At 34.5% G+C, this 19,458-nt stretch overlaps 1 protein-coding gene across 1 annotated transcript in view; it reads right to left on the reverse strand.

Annotated features, from left to right (window-relative positions):
- The window catches only part of LOC108679815 (platelet-derived growth factor receptor beta), a 35,399-nt gene that overhangs the window by 14,865 nt on the left and 1,076 nt on the right, over window positions 1-19,458 (reverse strand). Inside the window, exons 2-10 of the mRNA XM_018168541.2 lie at window positions 8,813-9,033; window positions 8,140-8,267; window positions 7,184-7,225; window positions 6,347-6,452; window positions 5,873-6,006; window positions 4,773-4,896; window positions 1,309-1,484; window positions 535-688; window positions 111-245 (exon numbers count right to left, since the gene is read on the reverse strand). Coding sequence (XP_018024030.2) covers window positions 111-245; window positions 535-688; window positions 1,309-1,484; window positions 4,773-4,896; window positions 5,873-6,006; window positions 6,347-6,452; window positions 7,184-7,225; window positions 8,140-8,267; window positions 8,813-8,873 — 1,060 coding nt within the window. The 5' untranslated portion in view covers window positions 8,874-9,033. The remainder of the gene's footprint in view (window positions 1-110; window positions 246-534; window positions 689-1,308; window positions 1,485-4,772; window positions 4,897-5,872; window positions 6,007-6,346; window positions 6,453-7,183; window positions 7,226-8,139; window positions 8,268-8,812; window positions 9,034-19,458) is intronic.

The following is a 19,458-nucleotide window of genomic DNA, read 5'->3' on the forward strand; positions in this document are numbered from 1 at the left end:
GTTTTCGGAATTATAGTTAGACAAACTGCATAATAAATTCTTCGCTATTTCTCAACAAGAATCAAGCAATATATAGCCTGTATTCTATCCATAATCTGAGCGGCACTTACTGAACACTTGAATGAAGACGGGTACGGTAGAGGAGTTGTAGTATCTGTTGCCCACGTAGCAGTGATACGTGCCACTGTCATCCACACGAGCATTATACGAGTTATTCGGGAAACTCACGCTTGCCGTATCATTCTCTGCCGAAAGTTTGGATTCGATAAAAAAATGCTTCAGTTTAGAGTTAGGAAAAACTCTGGACTGGTAATAATGGTTGTATTGGGAGCTGGTAATTTGTTTTTACATTGAAAATATTATCAGAAAATCCCTAATATCGCAAAAAACTGAAAATTTTGAAAAAACTATATACAAAGAATTTTCACAATTATAGTTAGACAAACTGCAAAATATATTCGTCGATATTTCTAGACAAAAATCAAGCAATACATTTGGCCTGTATTAACTATCCATAATCTGAGCGGCACTTACTGAACACTTGAATGAAGACGGGTACGGTAGAGGAGTTGTAGTATCTGTTGCCCACGTAGCAGTGATACGTGCCACTGTCATCCACACGAGCATTTGTGATGGTCAGGATAGACGATGATTCTATCTTGTTCGTCTCGATCGCAAACCGCTCCTCCTAAGACATAGTTTAATTCAGCTGAATTAATATGAATCGTGAACAACATGCAGCCTCCCCGATGACATCGTTGGCGCTCCAAGTATGAACGCGTTCAAGAACAGACTTGATAAAGCTATGGAAAAATATATGTTCAGATTTGAAATGCCTAGCTCCTTATCGAACGTGGTGGAAGTCTAGTAGCTACTTCAAACTATCGTCAGTCATGAAAAGATCCGGTCAAATGACACGAGTTTAGATCTTCTGTGAACAAGTCACGAAAAGTTCTAGAATCGGCGACAGGCCACATCAGGCCTACACTTCAGCGCCGACATCACTATGTTATGTAAATGATACTATGGAGATATATACAGACAATGAAATTGAAACATCTTATTTAGTACCCGAACATCTCTTATTACTAGCGTCTAACGCTGGTATTTTTGTCGATGGAGTTACTATAATGTAACAGTAATTGTTAATTTATTACAGCACATGAACTTAATCTCTTGGTTACATTTACGCGCATGTATGAAATGATATGATATTATATTATTCTAAATTATATATACATTGCATACATACTGTATTATGCATTGATGAATATTATAAAGCATTAATAAGTTGAACATAGTAATGACCTGGTGAGTGTGCGCCACGTCGTAGAGCCAGTAAGGTTCACCATCAGTGCGCTCTATCTTATTGCAGTGCAGGGCCACGGAGGTGCCCTCGAGCACGTCATAGAATGACATGTTAGCGTGTCTCATCTGCCACGCCCCCGTCACCTGCACCCACGGCGTGATCGGCTCGTTCACGTCTGGGTACGCATGTTCAGAGCACATCTTCATAAACATACACAACGGATAAATATAATAATTAAGTAAATAAATTAAAAAATTAATTAATTAATAACTAATAATTAATTAAAAATTAAATTAAAAATGAATTAAATATAATAATATTTAAAACGGATAAATATAATAAAGAATAATCGTTCTATTACCTTTCGTAAATTATCGTTCCAAACATGATGAAAAAGTGATTTGTACAGAAATTTATAATTGAAAGAAAACATCTGTGGTCAAACTTTTGAATTTATATTTGACGATAGTGTGATTCTAATTCATGAACTAGTGAAGTTGTCAAACGGAACTAATAAATAATAATTAACATTTAACGAAGGAACATTTGGAAATGTTGCTTTTGGATTAACGGCTCAATTGGAGCATGCGTGGGGCATAAAGAGAAGAGTTCTTTAATATTGACGATTATGTTTTGTACGACTTACGATATAGGTCACGATAACACTACCTAATTAACAAATTTCAATACTGATTTGATCATGAAATACAATCTAATTTAAAGAATCAATCTAATTGTATAAACGAAACATAAGGCCTAAGTGACGACACATGAACGTCTATAACTCAATTGTATAAATACATCTGCACACAGCTCAATTTCATATAAACCATTGTTGTATATAACTTAATTGTGGTTAACTGAATTAAATAGTGACTCGAATATCAAGTTAATTTTTGCAATTGCAATTACAATGAAGAATAAAAAGAATAACATTTATATCGCATGAACTCTCAAGGCATTTTTAATGTCTAATTGGCTCATTATACTAAGTATTTCCATCAACATTATCTCTAGACTTACAAAAATAGAAGCAAATCATTATGTTATATATATTATATGCGGGTTATTTTTATATTATATGCGGGTTATTCATATATATTATATGAGGGTTATTTAAGATATTATATGCGGGTTATTCATATATATTATATGAGGGTTATTTAAGCTAAGTCAAGCGTGTTGGTAAAAACAACTCACACATCCATGCGTTATTCATGCGTGCAAATGTTAGTGCAAAAGTCCAAAAAGTCGCCAAAAATAATTTGTCATCAACTAAAATATTACTGTTTATAAATCCATTACTTATTATTAACTGACTGAGATGAAAGCAGCAATTATTAATTCTAAATTATTTTGTTAAAGCGTTAGTATTGTTAATAATACGATCGAATTCTATTTTCTTTGTCCATAAGTTTTTTCGATGCCATTTTAAATGATTATTTCTCTTCTTGCATGTTTACCGCGAAGAAGAACATGAGAGTGTATTAAGGATCGAGTTTTTGAGCTTCATTTTTCTAGCATGATCATTTATAAGTTAATAATGTATGAACAGCGTATGTTCAAGAAACTGTCATTAACAAGTAATCAATTAGCTCAGTTATAGGAACATTAATTAGATAAAATCGTTAAGTCGCTGGCTATTTAATTTTAATCTTATCAAGACTGAACAAACCTTGAATAAAATAACTTGTGCGGATGCCTTTGTAGATGCCTTCACAGATCTTTATTCCAGTGTGTGTGAGCAACGTTTTATTGGCGGCAAACCCGTCCTGGGGGCTATACTTCCACGTCACCTGCACCCAAAAACCAAACCTAAATGAGTGCATTTTCTATTTTGCTTGTACTGAAGAAGATGTGCGTCGTTTTTTTACCCATACTGAAGGAAATATGACTTGTTTTTTTCACCCGTACGTAAGTAAATATCTGTTCTTCTTTCACCCGTGGTGAAGTAAATATGCGTTCTTCTTTCACCGTAGTGAAGTAAATATGCGTTCTTCTTTCACCCGTACTGAAATAAATATGCGTTCTTCTTTCACCCAAATATTGCTGTTTATAAATCCATTACTTATTAGTAACTGAAGATCACTTTATTGTTAATAATACGATCGAATTCTATTTTCTTTGTCCATAAGTTTTTCGATGCCATTTTAAATGATTATTTCTCTTTTTGCATGTTTACCGCGAAGAAGAACATGAGAGTGTATTAAGGATCGAGTTTTTGAGCTTCATTTTTCTAGCATGATCATTTATAAGTTAATAATGTATGAACAGCGTATGTTCAAGAAACTGTCATTAACAAGTAATCAATTAGCTCAGTTATAGGAACATTAATTAGATAAAATCGTTAAGTCGCTGGCTATTTAATTTTAATGTTATTAAAATTGAACAAACCTTGAATAAAATAACTTGTGCGGATGCCTTTGTAGATGCCTTCACAGATCTTTATTCCAGTGTGGGTGAGCAACGTTTTATTGGCGGCAAACCCGTCCTGGGGGCTATACTTCCACGTCACCTGCACCCAAAAACCAAACCTAAATGAGTGCATTTTCTATTTTGCTTGTACTGAAGAAGATGTGCGTCGTTTTTTTACCCATACTGAAGGAAATATGACTTGTTTTTTTCACCCGTACGTAAGTAAATATCTGTTCTTCTTTCACCCGTGGTGAAGTAAATATGCGTTCTTCTTTCACCGTAGTGAAGTAAATATGCGTTCTTCTTTCACCCGTACTGAAATAAATATGCGTTCTTCTTTCACCCGCATTTAAGTAAAAGTCTTTTCTCCGTTTTCTCGTACTCGAGTAAAAATGCGTTTTTTCGTTCACAAGTACCCAAGTAAAAATGCGTTCTAAATTCCCCCATACTTGAAGAAATAAACGCTAATTTTCTAATATAAAAGCCTTGAATGCTTATCAATTCCTTCTTCGTACACTGTCCGTATTTTCTTCCGAAACACAATGTACACTATAAGCATGCATGCCTCAATAAGCAAATTTTCCGTGCACTGGCACAACATTTGAACTGCTATAGGTCACGTGCATGTGAATTCTCTGTTGCTTAGTTACGATTGGTAGTAGTGATTTATACATGTATTTCCGTAGCGAAGGCTAGCAAGATAGAAAGCGTTAGTGAAAAAACAATAAAAGGAATAGGTTCATTAGTAAGTTCTAATTATTAATAAAGTTAGTTAATTATTAGTATGCATGATGTTAGTAGTTAGATGCTGCAAGGCAAACTTCAAATAATTCCAGCAATGCGTTCGGAGACGAAGAACAGAATTAATTTTCTTTTTAAACCGGAATGAGAAACATATGGACGAAAGCAAAATAATGCACAAATGTATAGATGACAACAAAGATAACGTTCCATCAGCTCGCGTGTAAAATAAAGCCGTGCAACAATGTTATTTGAAACTCGAAAATTTATTATCAAGAACCAAGCATGCACGGTGCACTGCACCTACACTGCACCATGAAGTCTACGGAGGACAGCGCCGAGGCGTACATGCCGTAGCAAAAGAACATAACCATTGTCTCGGACGCAGTAATGTTATAGCCTGTCTTCTTGTCGAAGAATTCCGGTGACACCTGTAGTATTGTTATGAAAATGTACTGTACATGAAGTTATGGTTATGAAGGTAAAATCCGTAAAGTTTCAGTTAAAAAGGCACCGCCCAGAAAGTTATAGTTATAAATGCGAAACCTGTAAAGTTTTTTATATGATGGTCATCAATGCACAATTTATAAGAACCCGTAGGAATAAGTCAATCCAGAGAGAAGTATATCAAACAAATCAGTTGATTATAACCCGTTTTGAAGTAAATACAAGAAGCAGAATGGTAAAAAGAACACAATTTATAAAATACTATGAAGAAGCACTAAACTCAGTATAGTGGACAAAAAATCGATTACAGCCCGTGCCAACGCTTGTTTAGGGTAGGTTGTACTACCGAACTAGGGTTTTAAGGGTTCTAGGACTAGAGTTGATAGGGTTCTAGAAACAAAGGGTTTAAGGGTTCTAGGGCCTTGGGCTCTAAGGGTTCTAGGAACTAGGGTTCTAAAGATTCTAGGACTATATATAGGATTGTAAAGGTTCTAGGGACAAAGGGTTTAAGTGTTTTGGGGACTTGGGTTCTAAGGGTTCTAGGAATTAGGGTTGTAAGGATTCTAGGAACTAGGGCTGTAAGGGTTCTAGGACTAAAGTTTGAAGGGTTGTAGGACTAACTTCTAAGGGATCTAGGGACTAGGGTTCGAAGGGTTCTACGACTGGGGTTTTTAGTTTTTAGTTTTCTAGAACTAGGATTCTAAGGGTTCTTGTATTAGATTTCTATTGATTTCAGGGACTAGGGTTCTAAGGGTCCTAAGACTAGGGTTTTAAGGGTTCTAGGATTAGGGTTGTAAGGGTTCTAAGACTAGGATTCTAAAAGTTTTAGGACTAGAATCATATAAATAAAAGTTGAGGAATGCAAAAAGAGGAAATTAATATTAAGATATATAAATTGAAGAATATATAAATAGAGGAATACGAATAGATTGATAAGATTAATAATATCTAGAGACGGACCTCGGTGCCGCTGGCTTGGGTGAGCGAGACTTCGACCTGCGGGAAGGAAGGCTTGCAGGGGACGACGAAGTCCTGGTCTGAAGGAACCTTCAGGAAGTACACTTGGTTCTGCAGCGTAAGAAGATTATCCTCGTCTGCGCGAAGAAATAAATCTGGTTCATATCTACGATAAGAAATGATTTTATGACTATAATAAATGCATTATTAATAAAATTTGAACCATTCCATACATTATAAAGTTCATATATTCTAATGCAGTACGAGTTTAAATACATCATATATAATGATAAATTAAGCATGGCTATATAGGTAATTATTTAATAAAATAATGTATTGACCCATCGGGAACCGAAAAGGTTGCAACAAATGGTCGAAACGCAAAAAGCTTGGTGGAAGTTTTTAGCAGTGAATGAGTGTTTGGAGTGCTTTAATTGAGATATATTTCTGCTTGTATTTTGTTGAGCGTACACTCACCCTTGACGTAGAGGTAGATGCTGGAGCTGCATGAGGGTGACGATGATGTACAGTTGACGTATGCGCAGGTGTAGTAGCCAACATCGCTCACAGTTACGTTGTGTAACTGCCACAAAAATTATTCATATAATTAATTGGAAAATTTACCCCAGTTTCTCAGTATGTAACTGATGTCCAAAGTTTGGAAGAATTCATGTGTAGTATAATTGTAACTTTAAATACACGAGAGATCGAAAAAAAGTTTGTGCATCATAATTTAGGATGCAGGGCAAGAAAAACCTTGAAAGTAGTTAATTGATGAATTTGTTACAAACTTAAGTTAATCATCATAAACACGAACAATAAAAGACAAAAATACATATAATCTGTTAATGGCCCTTACACGCACGAAAAAAAGTGGGGTAAACATATGTTCATCTTTCCCCATAAAGGTACAGAACTTGAATTGACGTGAATTATATGACAATTAGGAATAGAATTACCACGCTATTCTAGCATACGATTGTTAGCAGCAATTATTAATTCTAAATTAGTTGGTTAAACAAAATGAATCATAAAGGAACCTGTTAGCCTGCAGAGTTTCGTAATATTTTTCTGATAAATTTATTCATCATAGATAATTATAAAATTTTTTAAGTAATTTGTCTATAATAGGGTTGATCATCGTAATTAATTATAAAATTACCCAATGGTTACCTAATAATAAGCTAATAGTTAACTTTCTTAGGGCCAAGAATTAGCCCAAAAGTTAACTTTATTGAAAGTACAGATTTTGCTAAATGGTTAACATTCATGAGGGTTGCGAATTAGGGTAAATATAAGAGGTCTAATTCTTACCTCAAATTGAGCGGTGAATTTGAAGGTGTTCTGCGCGAAGTTCTGTGTGAGGATAATGGTAGAGATGATAAAAGAATAAAACGTTCATGGGACATTTATTATTTATTAAATATTGAATTGAATGTTTATATTTTGTAGGAAGCCAAATAACAGAATTAATGGCCAACCATAAAAATGGGAAATATTTCAACGATAAAAATTATTTAATTTAAATTGTCATAAAGAACGCCGATTTCTGTTCCATCTTAAAAATTTCCGTGCGTGGTTGCAAGTAAGACTTTATTAGAAAAATAAACTGGATCTTCATCATAATTTTGTGAAAATTATTTGATGAAAAATATTTGGAATTTTCTTGACGTTTTGTCTGGCTGATATAAATTCTTAACTTATTATCTAAATAAGCAGACAATGACCACAATACATTATCTGAATTTTTCAACTTCAGAATTTAAATTTTTCAACTTTTTCCATCTTTATTTTTCCTTTAACTTCAGCATTGAAAGTCAAATTTTTGTTCCTACAATCCCAATTTATCGTGAGTTGTTCCAGAAATCGAGCCATTGAACCTTAATCGTCAGTTTTTTATAAAAGTATACGCACTTCTCTGTACTTTTAAGTTTTAACAAAATCTGGTAAACCTACAGGGTTGCGAATCGCGGACGAGACTAAATTCAAATGACAGGATGTAGTCACTATCATTTTAAAACGTTGGTGGTAAATGCAAACCTTAATTTAAAAAAAAAAACAATGTTAGTGGCTGTACTCAATAGCGTTGACCGTAGAAGACAGCCGATGAAAAATATTGTTTGTGCTTTCATTTGAACCCATTGGCTGTAGAAGATAGCTTTCGACCAATAATATCAGTGCTTCATTTTTATTTGATGCCATTGGCGCAGAGGACAGCTATTTGCTCAAATAGTGCAAATTTATCATAATTATATTCTATGATTCCATACGTTTTGATGCTGCGCCCGCCACTGGACAGGCCGTGAGCCGGAGCACTTGAATCGCACGGAGGAATGGACATCCGCGACGAAGCTGTCACCCTGCGACGGCAGATTTATCCTTGGCGCGTCTATGACCGCTGAAACAAACATTATTTTGCTAACAAAATTTCTCATCTTTTGATAAACTCTTTGCGTTAGTTATGTGCATTTGTTCTTAAAGTTATATCTAGTTTTTTTATCTTCTGGCAGTCAATTCAATACCGCAAAAATGATATTTGCGTGAAGGCGGTGACGCATGCTGTGTTCTAATTAAAAACTGCTGCCATTCAATTAGACCAATTTGTATTTTTAAGGAACGTTTTGAAATAAATGACGTTTTGAACGGCTAATATATAATTAGATATCAGTCAAGTTTAATTATCCATAAGCAGGTCATTCAACTTTTTTCATATTCAAGATCGCATTTTTCTGATGTTATTGCGCATCAAGTTCGATTAAAATTATCTTAAAAACTAAAATCAAAGTTCACATCTCGTCAAAGAAGGATACCCACAGTTTTTGACTGTTTTAATTTATAACGCTGAAATATTTCAGTGGACGGAAGGAACTAGCTTGAAATTAATACTAAAAATATATCTGTGCAGGCAAGAAACTAGTTAATCATAACTACTGAAGGACTCACTAGAAGAGACAAAGCTGACGGCTAACAGAACTGTCAGGGAGACTGCCAGCTGATGTGTCATCTTGTGTGATTGTCTGTATTGTATTTTTATGCCACTCAGTGATTGCAGACATAAGCTGCACCGTGTGGCTTTACTGTGTAGTATGCCACTCAAAGATTGCAGACAGATTTTAAAATTACTTTTGTCTTAATTATGATGTCCATCCCCACATGTTGATGGGCTGCAAAGATAGAGAAAATTTTCGGTTTATATTAAGGAGAGTAAATAAGAAATATTAGACAATGAATTTATCGTAAAATCTGACTAAAATATGTGGATCAATAATGTATAATCAAACAGCATTTTGTGAAGGTTACATAGCTCGCCTATAAATGCTGCGTTTGTTCACCGCCATAGTTACAGAGTCATTGAAATTTTTCTAAGAACATTCATCCATAATCCGCTCCATAACGATTATCTATAATCCTATCCATACCGATATCTTGAAGACTGAGCCGAATGAGAGCGATAAATTTCATGTGATATTTCTCATAGAACGCTTACGTTAATTTTATCCATTACAATGTCTATGAAAACGAATCGACATACAGACAAATTTAATACTGTAAATATAGTGCACCAATTATAATTATCTTTCCAATTACAACATATCAGTAAAAAAAATGAATCGGCGGGGGAAGCATGGAAACACGAATCTATCTGCCAGAGACCACACAATATCCAATAATATGAAGCCTTCACTGCAACATCAAACCCTAATTCTCAAACCTTTTAAAAATAATGAAATATGCATTCTATCTCATTCCCATTTACACGTTTCTTGTTTTTGCTTCTCGTTCGATCATTGCTCTTCCGCAGAGGTTCTCAAAATGTGTAAATTGATTAAATTCTCGGTAGTAGTAGTGAGGTGGAAATATGTTCATTGTTCTAACAAATTAGTGTAGAAATTTTTGAACATTCTTCTTGGCCGCAACATTCTTGTATTATTTTTGACAAAGTGAAAATATTACAGGTAAACCTTATTTTTTTCTCGGAAACTCATTGTGAATCATTCAAATTGCGCTACCCATGCTGTCAGTTCTGTAATAACTCGTTGATGATTTCAATCTTATACTTTTTCAAGGGCCAGCTATCACGATTAAAAAGCTTGTTGGTATCAACATGGATAAGGAGATTTCTCGGTAAAAGTCTCTGAGTCTCATTGAAGAAAATTTCAACATGTCAACAGAACTGATTGCATCAATTTATATCGTCAGATAAGATTCTTCATTCAACATAAATACTTGAACTTTGCGTGACTAATGCATGAAAACTACTCCAACTTACGGCCGGAGTCACTGATAACAAGGAAGACAGCTAATAATTGACAGCTGACATATCGCGTGCAAAGTTTTTAATTCTGTCTCATTATGTCTCATGAACACACTTGGTCCCCGCATGCAGAGCGAAACCATGGCACAAAATGACAGTGAAATTTATCAACATTCAACCTGCTAATGGTTTTATTTACTTTGTTCACTGGCCTTGTAATTGTGATCTACACAAGCCTATAATTAATCTATTCTATTTGGTGCGCCTTTTGCGAAAACTCTCATGAATGCGAGCGTTGCATAGCTCGAGCACCGGGGCTACAATTTGTCCTGCAATCTTCTTTTGTTAAAATATATAATTTACAATAATATGCATTTGGTTCAGTTGGAATAAGAGCTACATTTGGCTGCAATAAATGCTTGGTTATCTGCATTTCCTCAATGCTATGAAACAGAATGTCATCTTACTGTCTTTGGACAGTGTCATCTGACTAATCTTAGGACAGTGTCAGCTGACTGTCTTTGGACATTGTCATCTGACTGTCTTTGAATATTGTCATCTGACTGTCTTTGGACATTGTTATCTGGCTGTCTTTGGACATTGTTATCTGGCTGTCTTTGGACATTGTTATCTGACTGTCTTCGAACATTGTCATCTGATTGTCTTTGGAAATTGTTATATGGCTGTCTTTGAACATTGTTATCTGACTGTCTTTGAGCATTGTCATCTGACTGTTTTTGGACACTGTCATCTGACTGCCTCTGTACATTGTCATCTGACTGTCTTTGGACATTGTGTTCTGACTGTCTTTGGACATTGTTATCTAGCTGTCTTTGAACATTGTTATCTGACTGTCTTTGAACATTGTCTTCTGACTGTCTTTGGACACTGTCATCTGACTGTCTTTGTACATTGTCATCTGACTGTCTTTGGCCATTGCTATCTGGCTGTCTTTGGACATTGTTATCTGGCTGTCTTTGGACATTATTATCTGACTGTCTTCGAACACTGTCATCTGACTGTCTTTGGACATTGTTATATGACTGTCTTTGAACATTGTTATCTGACTGTCTTTGAACATTGTCATCTGACTGTCTTTGGCCATTGTTATCTGGCTGTCTTTGAACATTATCTGACAGTCTTTGAACATTGTCATCTGACTGTCTTTGGACATTGTCATCTGACTGTCTTTGTATATTGTCATCTGACTGTCTTTGGACATTGTCATCTGACTGTCTTTGAACATTGTTATCTGACTGTCTTTGAACATTGTCATCTGACTGTCTTTGGACATTGTTATCTGCTGTCTTCGAACATTGTCATCTGACTGTCTTTGGACATTGTCATCTGAATGTCTTCAAATATTGTCATCTGAGTGTATTTGGACATTGTTATGTGACTGTCTTTGAACATTGTCATCTGAGTGTCTTGGACATTATCATCTGACTGTCTTCGAACATTGTCATCTGACTGTTTTTGGACATTGTCATCTGACTGTTTTTGGACATTGTCATCTGACTGTCTTTGGACACTGTTATCTTCCTGTCTTTGAACATTGTTATGTGACTGTCTTTGAACATTGTCATCTGAGTGTCTTGGACATTATCATCTGACTGTCTTTGGACATTGTCATCTGACTGTCTTTGGACATTGTCATCTGACCGTCTTTGGACATGGTCATCTGACTGTCTTTGGACATTGTTATCTAACTGTCTTTGGACATATTTATCTGACTGTCTTTGAACATTATCATCTGACTGTCTCTGGACATTGTTATCAACTGTCTTTGGACATTATTATCTGACTCTCTTTGGACATTGTTATCTGACTGTCTTTGGACATTGTTATCTGACTGTCTTTAAACATTGTCATCTGACTGAACATTGTTATTTGACTGTCTTTGGACATTGTCATCTGACTGTCTTTGTGTATTGTCATCTGAGTGTATTTGGACATTGTTATACGACTGTCTTTGAACATTGTCATCTGATTGTCTTTGGACATTGTCATCTGACTGCCTTTGGACATTGTCATCTGACTGTCTTTGGACATGGTCATCTGACTGTCTTTGGACATTGTTATCTGACTGTCTTTGGACATATTTATCTGACTGTCTTTGAACATTGTCATCTGACTGAACATTGTCATTTGACTGTCTTTGGACATTGTCATCTGACTGTCTTTGAATATTGTCATCTGAGTGTATTTGGAAATTGTCATCTGACTGCCTTTGTACATTGTCATCTGACTGTCTTTGGATATTGTCATCTGACTGTCTTTGGACATTGTCATCTGATTGTCTTTGGACAGCGTCATTCAAATCTTTATGACTAGATTAACGTGCATTTTTGCTGAAGTATTAACACTATTAGCCATTGTAAAATTAATGTATTTGGATTAATTTGGGTACGGGATATCAATTAAGCGAAAAAAAGTTAAGCCGAAGTTAAAGTTTAAATTAATTAATTAAGTTAATTAAAACTGAGGTTTAAATTTTATATATACCAGTAGGAGAAGATAGCAGTGAAGCAGGAAAGTGTCCTAAAATAATTTTAAGAAGTATACACCTAAAATGTCGTACGTTTTCTGCTCACGATTAAACTCGTTCAGTCTCAGTGAATGAATGATGATGGCATTCAATGTTATATTCAGTACGTACACTGGGAAAATGAGACATTCATAGCGTGTCAATTTCAATATCACAAATACGTTAATAAATCTTCAAGGATAAACCAAAGAATATTTTGTCGCAATAAAATTAAGGTTTTTTTTTAATGATAAATAATGGGGAGAAGAAGCAACTTTGAACAAACGTAGTTGTTTACCCGAGAAAGAAATCTCCGTAGCTGTCTTGCTTCTTTTTAAATTATATTGCTTGTAAATTTCGCAAGACGTTATATTCTCGACCTGAGTGAACGTGCACCGTGTAATGTCTAGTGATGAACACTAACCAAGTTTAAGTGATTTGAATTATTATATATAATAAAAATAAACAGTACAGATTAATTTCTTTAATCACAGATTATCCGGAGCGTTGCTATATATAACAAACTAAGATAACCATATCAAATGCAGGTTAGTAACACAGATAGGGCAGTAGTCTTGCTAGAGGGGATTAAAACATTCGATCTATCTCAAAACATAGTTACAACCACGCTATTAATAAAATTATTAATAATAATAATAAAGTTGATTGTGATTCAGTAATATTATATGTTTTTTTACTTGTATGAGGATCCTTGGAATAACACATTTGAATTTTGGAGTGCGGGGATCTTGCTTGCGAGGAGTACAGATGCCGAAATAGCTATTACTTTGCTTGCAGCTACGTGATAGTAACTGCAACGCCACCTAATTTCCCGACTTGTATAAAAATAACATTTTTTTTCATCGTTTAAATTCACCACGCATTGCAATGTGTTGTCTATCAGCACCATGGATTATATAGATGTATTGTCTTACTTTGCAACAGATTATACAAAGACCTTTTAATGACAACACAAAGTTTACCTTACCAACTAGGGAATCATTATCGGCAAATCATGGCTTTGTTCTTGAATTTAAGACGAACATTATTATTTGCCATCATCAAATAACGCAGGCCGTCTGAGTGTGAACTCTTATCAGCATCACAAAACTTGAGCGTGCGGAGTGTTTGATGAAGGCGTGTATAACATCAGAAATGATATCATTTGCCGAGACACAAGAGACTTGATTCATATTAACAAATCAACCTTAGTTGTTTATTACTAGTAATAGTAATGATTATATTAATGTTGATAGTATTATAAGTATTAGCCATATAAATAATTGTTTCAGTGTTGTTTCTGCACCTAGAAATATTCCGGCGCTAGATATCACAGAATTTTTACACCTTGTTGAAGTTTCGAAATCGCAACTCGATCCCTGTCCAAACTTTGATATTTTTAACCACCCAGCCATGTCGCCCATTTTGACCAGAACTATTCGCAGGGAGCTGGGATCGAACCCACAACTCACTGCTCCTATCTCGGTGCTCTGAACTGTAATCACCTATAGGCCAACCTGCCCAGTTTATTGCGTTCCTAAAATATATACATTTTAAAAAATTATTTCATGATTTCAATATTAACGATAATTATCAACAATTATCAATCATACAACGAAAATTATCTATATAATTTCAGCAAGACCGAGCTACGGCTCATTAATTGTCTTATCACACGCTTCTTAGTTAACTCATACAAGTTAAGCCTGTAAGCCTTAGTTAAGCATGTAATGACAGTCTCTGTAAGCTTCAGAGCATGTTATTTATACAGAAGTCAATTAATTACTTGATGAAACAGACAACCTCAAGCTGCAAGGGTTAATTCAAATAATCTTCACATAAAGATATACATATTATTGACATGAAAATAGTATCAGCTGGAGATATATTATCTATTATGTACTATTAATACATTATAGTATCTATTACTATTTTATTAATATATTATTTTATCAACAATGATCAACAGCTGTAAACACAGCGATAAAATAAACATGTAAATCTTGAGCTAAATTAGCCGCTTGTATGGAGTAGAAAAGTCGATGTGAAGAGGGTATGGGGGTGGCAGAGGGTATGGGGGTGGCAGAGGGTATGGGGGTGGCAGAGGGTATGGGGGTGGCAGAAGAGCTTTTAAAAATATGACCATTAACTCATCTGGCTTTATGACTAAAATAAATAATTGCGAGAATATTGTTACATAACTTACATGGTCAGCGTAGGATTATATAGATGTATTGTCTTACTTTGCAACAGATTATACAAAGACCTTTTAATGACAACACAAAGTTTACCTTACCAACTAGGGAATCATTATCGGCAAATCATGGCTTTGTTCTTGAATTTAAGACGAACATTATTATTTGCCATCATCAAATAACGCAGGCCGTCTGAGTGTGAACTCTTATCAGCATCACAAAACTTGAGCGTGCGGAGTGTTTGATGATGGCGTGTATAACATCAGAAATGATATCATTTGCCGAGACACAAGAGACTTGATTCATATTAACAAATCAACCTTAGTTGTTTATTACTAGTAATAGTAATGATTATATTAATGTTGATAGTATTATAAGTATTAGCCATATAAATAATTGTTTCAGTGTTGTTTCTGCACCTAGAAATATTCCGGCGCTAGATATCACAGAATTTTTACACCTTGTTGAAGTTTCGAAATCGCAACTCGATCCCTGTCCAAACTTTGATATTTTTAACCACCCAGCCATGTCGCCCATTTTGACCAGAACTATTCGCAGGGAGCTGGGATCGAACCCACAACTCACTGCTCCTATCTCGGTGCTCTGAACTGTAATCACCTATAGGCCAACCTGCCCAGTTTATTGCGTTCCTAAAATATATACATTTTAAAAAATTATTTCATGATTTCAATATTAACGATAATTATCAACAATTATCAATCATACAACGAAAATTATCTATATAATTTCAGCAAGACCGAGCTACGGCTCATTAATTGTCTTATCACACGATTCTTAGTGAACTCATATAAGTTAAGCCTGTAAGCCTTAGTTAAGCATGTAATGACAGTCTCTGTAAGCTTCAGAGCGTGTTATTTATACAGAAGTTAATTAATTACTTGATGAAATAGACAACCTCAAGCTGCAATGGTTAATTTAAATAATCTTCACATAAAGATATACATATTATTGACATGAAAATAGTAACAGCTGGAGATATATTATCTATTATGTATTATTATTACATTATAGCATCTATTAATATTTTATTAATATATTATTTTATCAACAATGATCAACAGCTGTAAACACAGCGATAAAATAAACATGTAAATCTTGAGCTAAATTAGCCGCTTGTATGGAGTAGAAAAGTCGATGTGAAGAGGGTATGGGGGTGGCAGAGGGTATGGGGGTGGCAGAGGGTATGGGGTGGCAGAGGGTATGGGGGTGGCAGTAAGAGCTTTTAAAAATATGACCATTAACTCATCTGGCTTTATGACTAAAATAAATAATTGCGAGAATATTGTTACATAACTTACATGGTCAGCGTTGGATTGTGGGATTGTCTTGAAACAGTGATTGCAAATCCGTCTTTTTGCTTGATTGCGTTGAAATTCTCCGTATGTGCACGCGGTCAAGGTTTATTATTATTAAGTATGTATTATTAAGTATGTATATCAAGTATGTATTAAGTATATTAAGTATTCTTATTAAGTATTATTAAGTATTAAGTATTAAGTATGATTCTCAACACGGATTGTCGACATACGGGCTCAATTATGCTGTTCGCTCTTCAAACTCAGTCTGAATTATTATTCAAGCCAATTAACTAATATGTGATGGGCACTCCTGAAAATTTTTAATTCATTTATAACTAGGAGTTCAGTCTGCGAATTGTTTTAATACATTTTTCGGTCACAAATGTTTATAATTTTATCGTCTAGTCATAATTCTTCCTATGTTCAATTTTAATGTATAATAAAACAAATCGCTACGTAAAAATAAACTTTAAACAAAACCACTACAAATAGTTAATCAACGCCTGCATTAGAGTCACGAATAAAATTAATTGATAACTTAAGGCAGGTTGAGCATCATTATACTTTTCTATGTTACGAACTGTTATAATTTTAAAAGGGACTTTTGATCTTACCAGTGGAATGAGACAAAGGACCTAACTTGTCCCTATTAGCTCAGTGCCCAGACATTTCCAATATCAATGTATTATCAAATTACTAAGCTAATTAGTGCCCCATTTATTGAACAAGTTCTCAGCGACATCTCACAAAGTAATAAATGCAACAGACTCTTTCACCACTCAAAGTCTGTAAATATCTTCAAAATTGAGATATTGTATATTAATGCGTGATTATATTAAATAGTCATCAAAACCCTTAAAAGCTACAGACCTGAACTTTGTATAGATAATAATTAGAAAGATCTGATCACGCGAACGTCAGAATATTTCATATGGCTTACATATCCAAAATTCTCAGTATATATATAGCAATTGGTAATTACAATCACAAACAGAAACCTTATTAGATATGATAGCAGCACAAATATTTAAACGAATAACAATAAAAAGTTGAAAGTTTCACTGATAACTAACGACTTAACTGTTCAAAATACCTTCTTACGCTGAATTTATCACTTAGTGATGCTCATCAGTTCTTGAGTGCGACTCTGCAAGCATTTAATAGTGGATTTTGATAGCCAAAACATATCACAGCTGACAATTGATTGCCTAGAGCGCATCGCATACTGTAATTTGCTAGCTTCAAAACGCATCAAATACTGAAAATTTCTGGACAAAACTGCATAGAATATTGAAATTAGCGGCCAATAAAGCATAAAATATTGTAAATTGATAGCCCAAATACGCATCAAATACTGAAAATTGATAGTCAAAAAGAGCAGAGTGCGCACCAGGCTTGTTAGGTCAAGTCTTGTACTGAAGCTGCTAACTAGCTGCTAGACAGACCCCGACGATAACAGTATCACACATGACGATAACAACCTTATCTTAAGACGAATGTCACAGCAAGCCAAGGCTTCTCAAGGTACTAAGGTACAACGAGCAATGAAAATGGCTCTGTAAATTATAAATCTTAATATCATAATACAAGTGTGAAAATGTCCTTGAATCAAAATGTATAAATAGTGAAATCAAAAGTTACTTCTTATGTATAGTGCGCATGTATATCGACTGATGCGAGTTCTCACAAATCAGGAATGCGAATTATGATCCAATCAGTAGAAAGCGATTGGTATGCCATGAAAGTACTATGAGAAGATTTTTTATTATTAGAATTGAAGAATTGATGTAACTGAAATGAAATTTCATTTATAGCAACAATGCGTGTTGGTTCAACTCTACGTGAAAAGGAACATAGATTTTAATTATTCAAGGGATGTCCTTAATATATTTTAGTGCAGTGTTTGTTGTTATAGCATAGATTTATATGAAATAATTTAGTCATCCCCTAGACAGCGCCCTCGGGTGGAAGCGGATGTATTTATTTTCATTTTGCGCTTTTTAAACTTTCCTCGCCACGATTGATAATTAATTAATATAAGTCTTGCGAAAAATTTGCAAGTTTTAGTGAATATTTTTACGAGAAGAAAATAAATCAAAGAAGCCATTACAGTTCGGAATGTGATAAAAATATATATGCCCATGGACGGATCATGATATAAGAAAAAATATCATTAATGGAATGAATGTAATGTAACGAATGTTTAGCGAAATTGATAACTTTATATCATTACTTCATAATTATTATATGCTTCATGATTATAGATGTTTTTTTATAAATAGAATAATTACATTTCAAACAATTGACGGTGTGTGTCGCTTGCCACCTAAAATGCTTAAAATATGCAAATCAAAAGTCAACAATATTTTTAATTAGTTAATTATATTATTATATAAGTTTAGTATAAATGACAAACACATGTCATTTGCATCACTTTGAACTCCTGTTTTTCTTTTTTTTAGTGAATAACATTAATATAAATCATCTGATTTATATTTAAAGAATACATCCTTACACGGAATTCAAAACGCATTTCAGCCCATAAATGTACACGATCTTTTCCGCTCTAAAGATATCAGAAGTAGAGATCAGTGTTGATATTAGTGGACAAAATTTGAAATTTAGGTGAAGAAAAGTAGCTGAGATGAGGCTTAGCGCAATATCTAGCAAGCAGATCTAGAGCAACGTATGCTATTGACCTGGTAATGTCATTCGACGTACGGTTGTAAACTGTGGAGTGTACACCATAAATCACGTGTGATTATGAGACTTGCACAACTTGCCACGTCCAGATAAAAATAATAATAATGAGTGAGTATCGAAAAGCATATAAACTCACATGAATGAATGGATCAAATGGTCTAAAATCTAAATAGTGAAACATTTTTTTCACTCACAGCACGACCAGGGAGCGGACGTAGCACTGATACGCTCTCGTCGGGCCAAACTAGGTTAGGATGACCCATAAAGTGCAAAAAATGCACTAACATATGGAGAAAACTTCACTCATTCCTCTCAGTGATGCACACTTTACACAAGCTTGATGGAATTAGCGGGACAGTAGTAATAAAAAGTCATATCGTATAATCGTTATATTGTTCACGGTAGCTGGCTTTGAAAAAAAATCACTCGACGCCTATATCTTTTCTTGACATGTTTTAATGTTTGTTTATTCTAAAAATAAGTTCAAATTGAATATATGATGAGTTTACAGTCTTCATGTAATTAGCATATCACGTAAGACGAGTTTGCAGACTGAACACAGTCGACGAACTGAGCTTGCTTCAGAGACA

Source organism: Hyalella azteca, unplaced genomic scaffold, assembly GCF_000764305.2.
Source record: "Hyalella azteca isolate HAZT.00-mixed unplaced genomic scaffold, Hazt_2.0.2 contig14630, whole genome shotgun sequence".
Lineage (NCBI taxonomy): Eukaryota > Metazoa > Arthropoda > Malacostraca > Amphipoda > Hyalellidae > Hyalella > Hyalella azteca.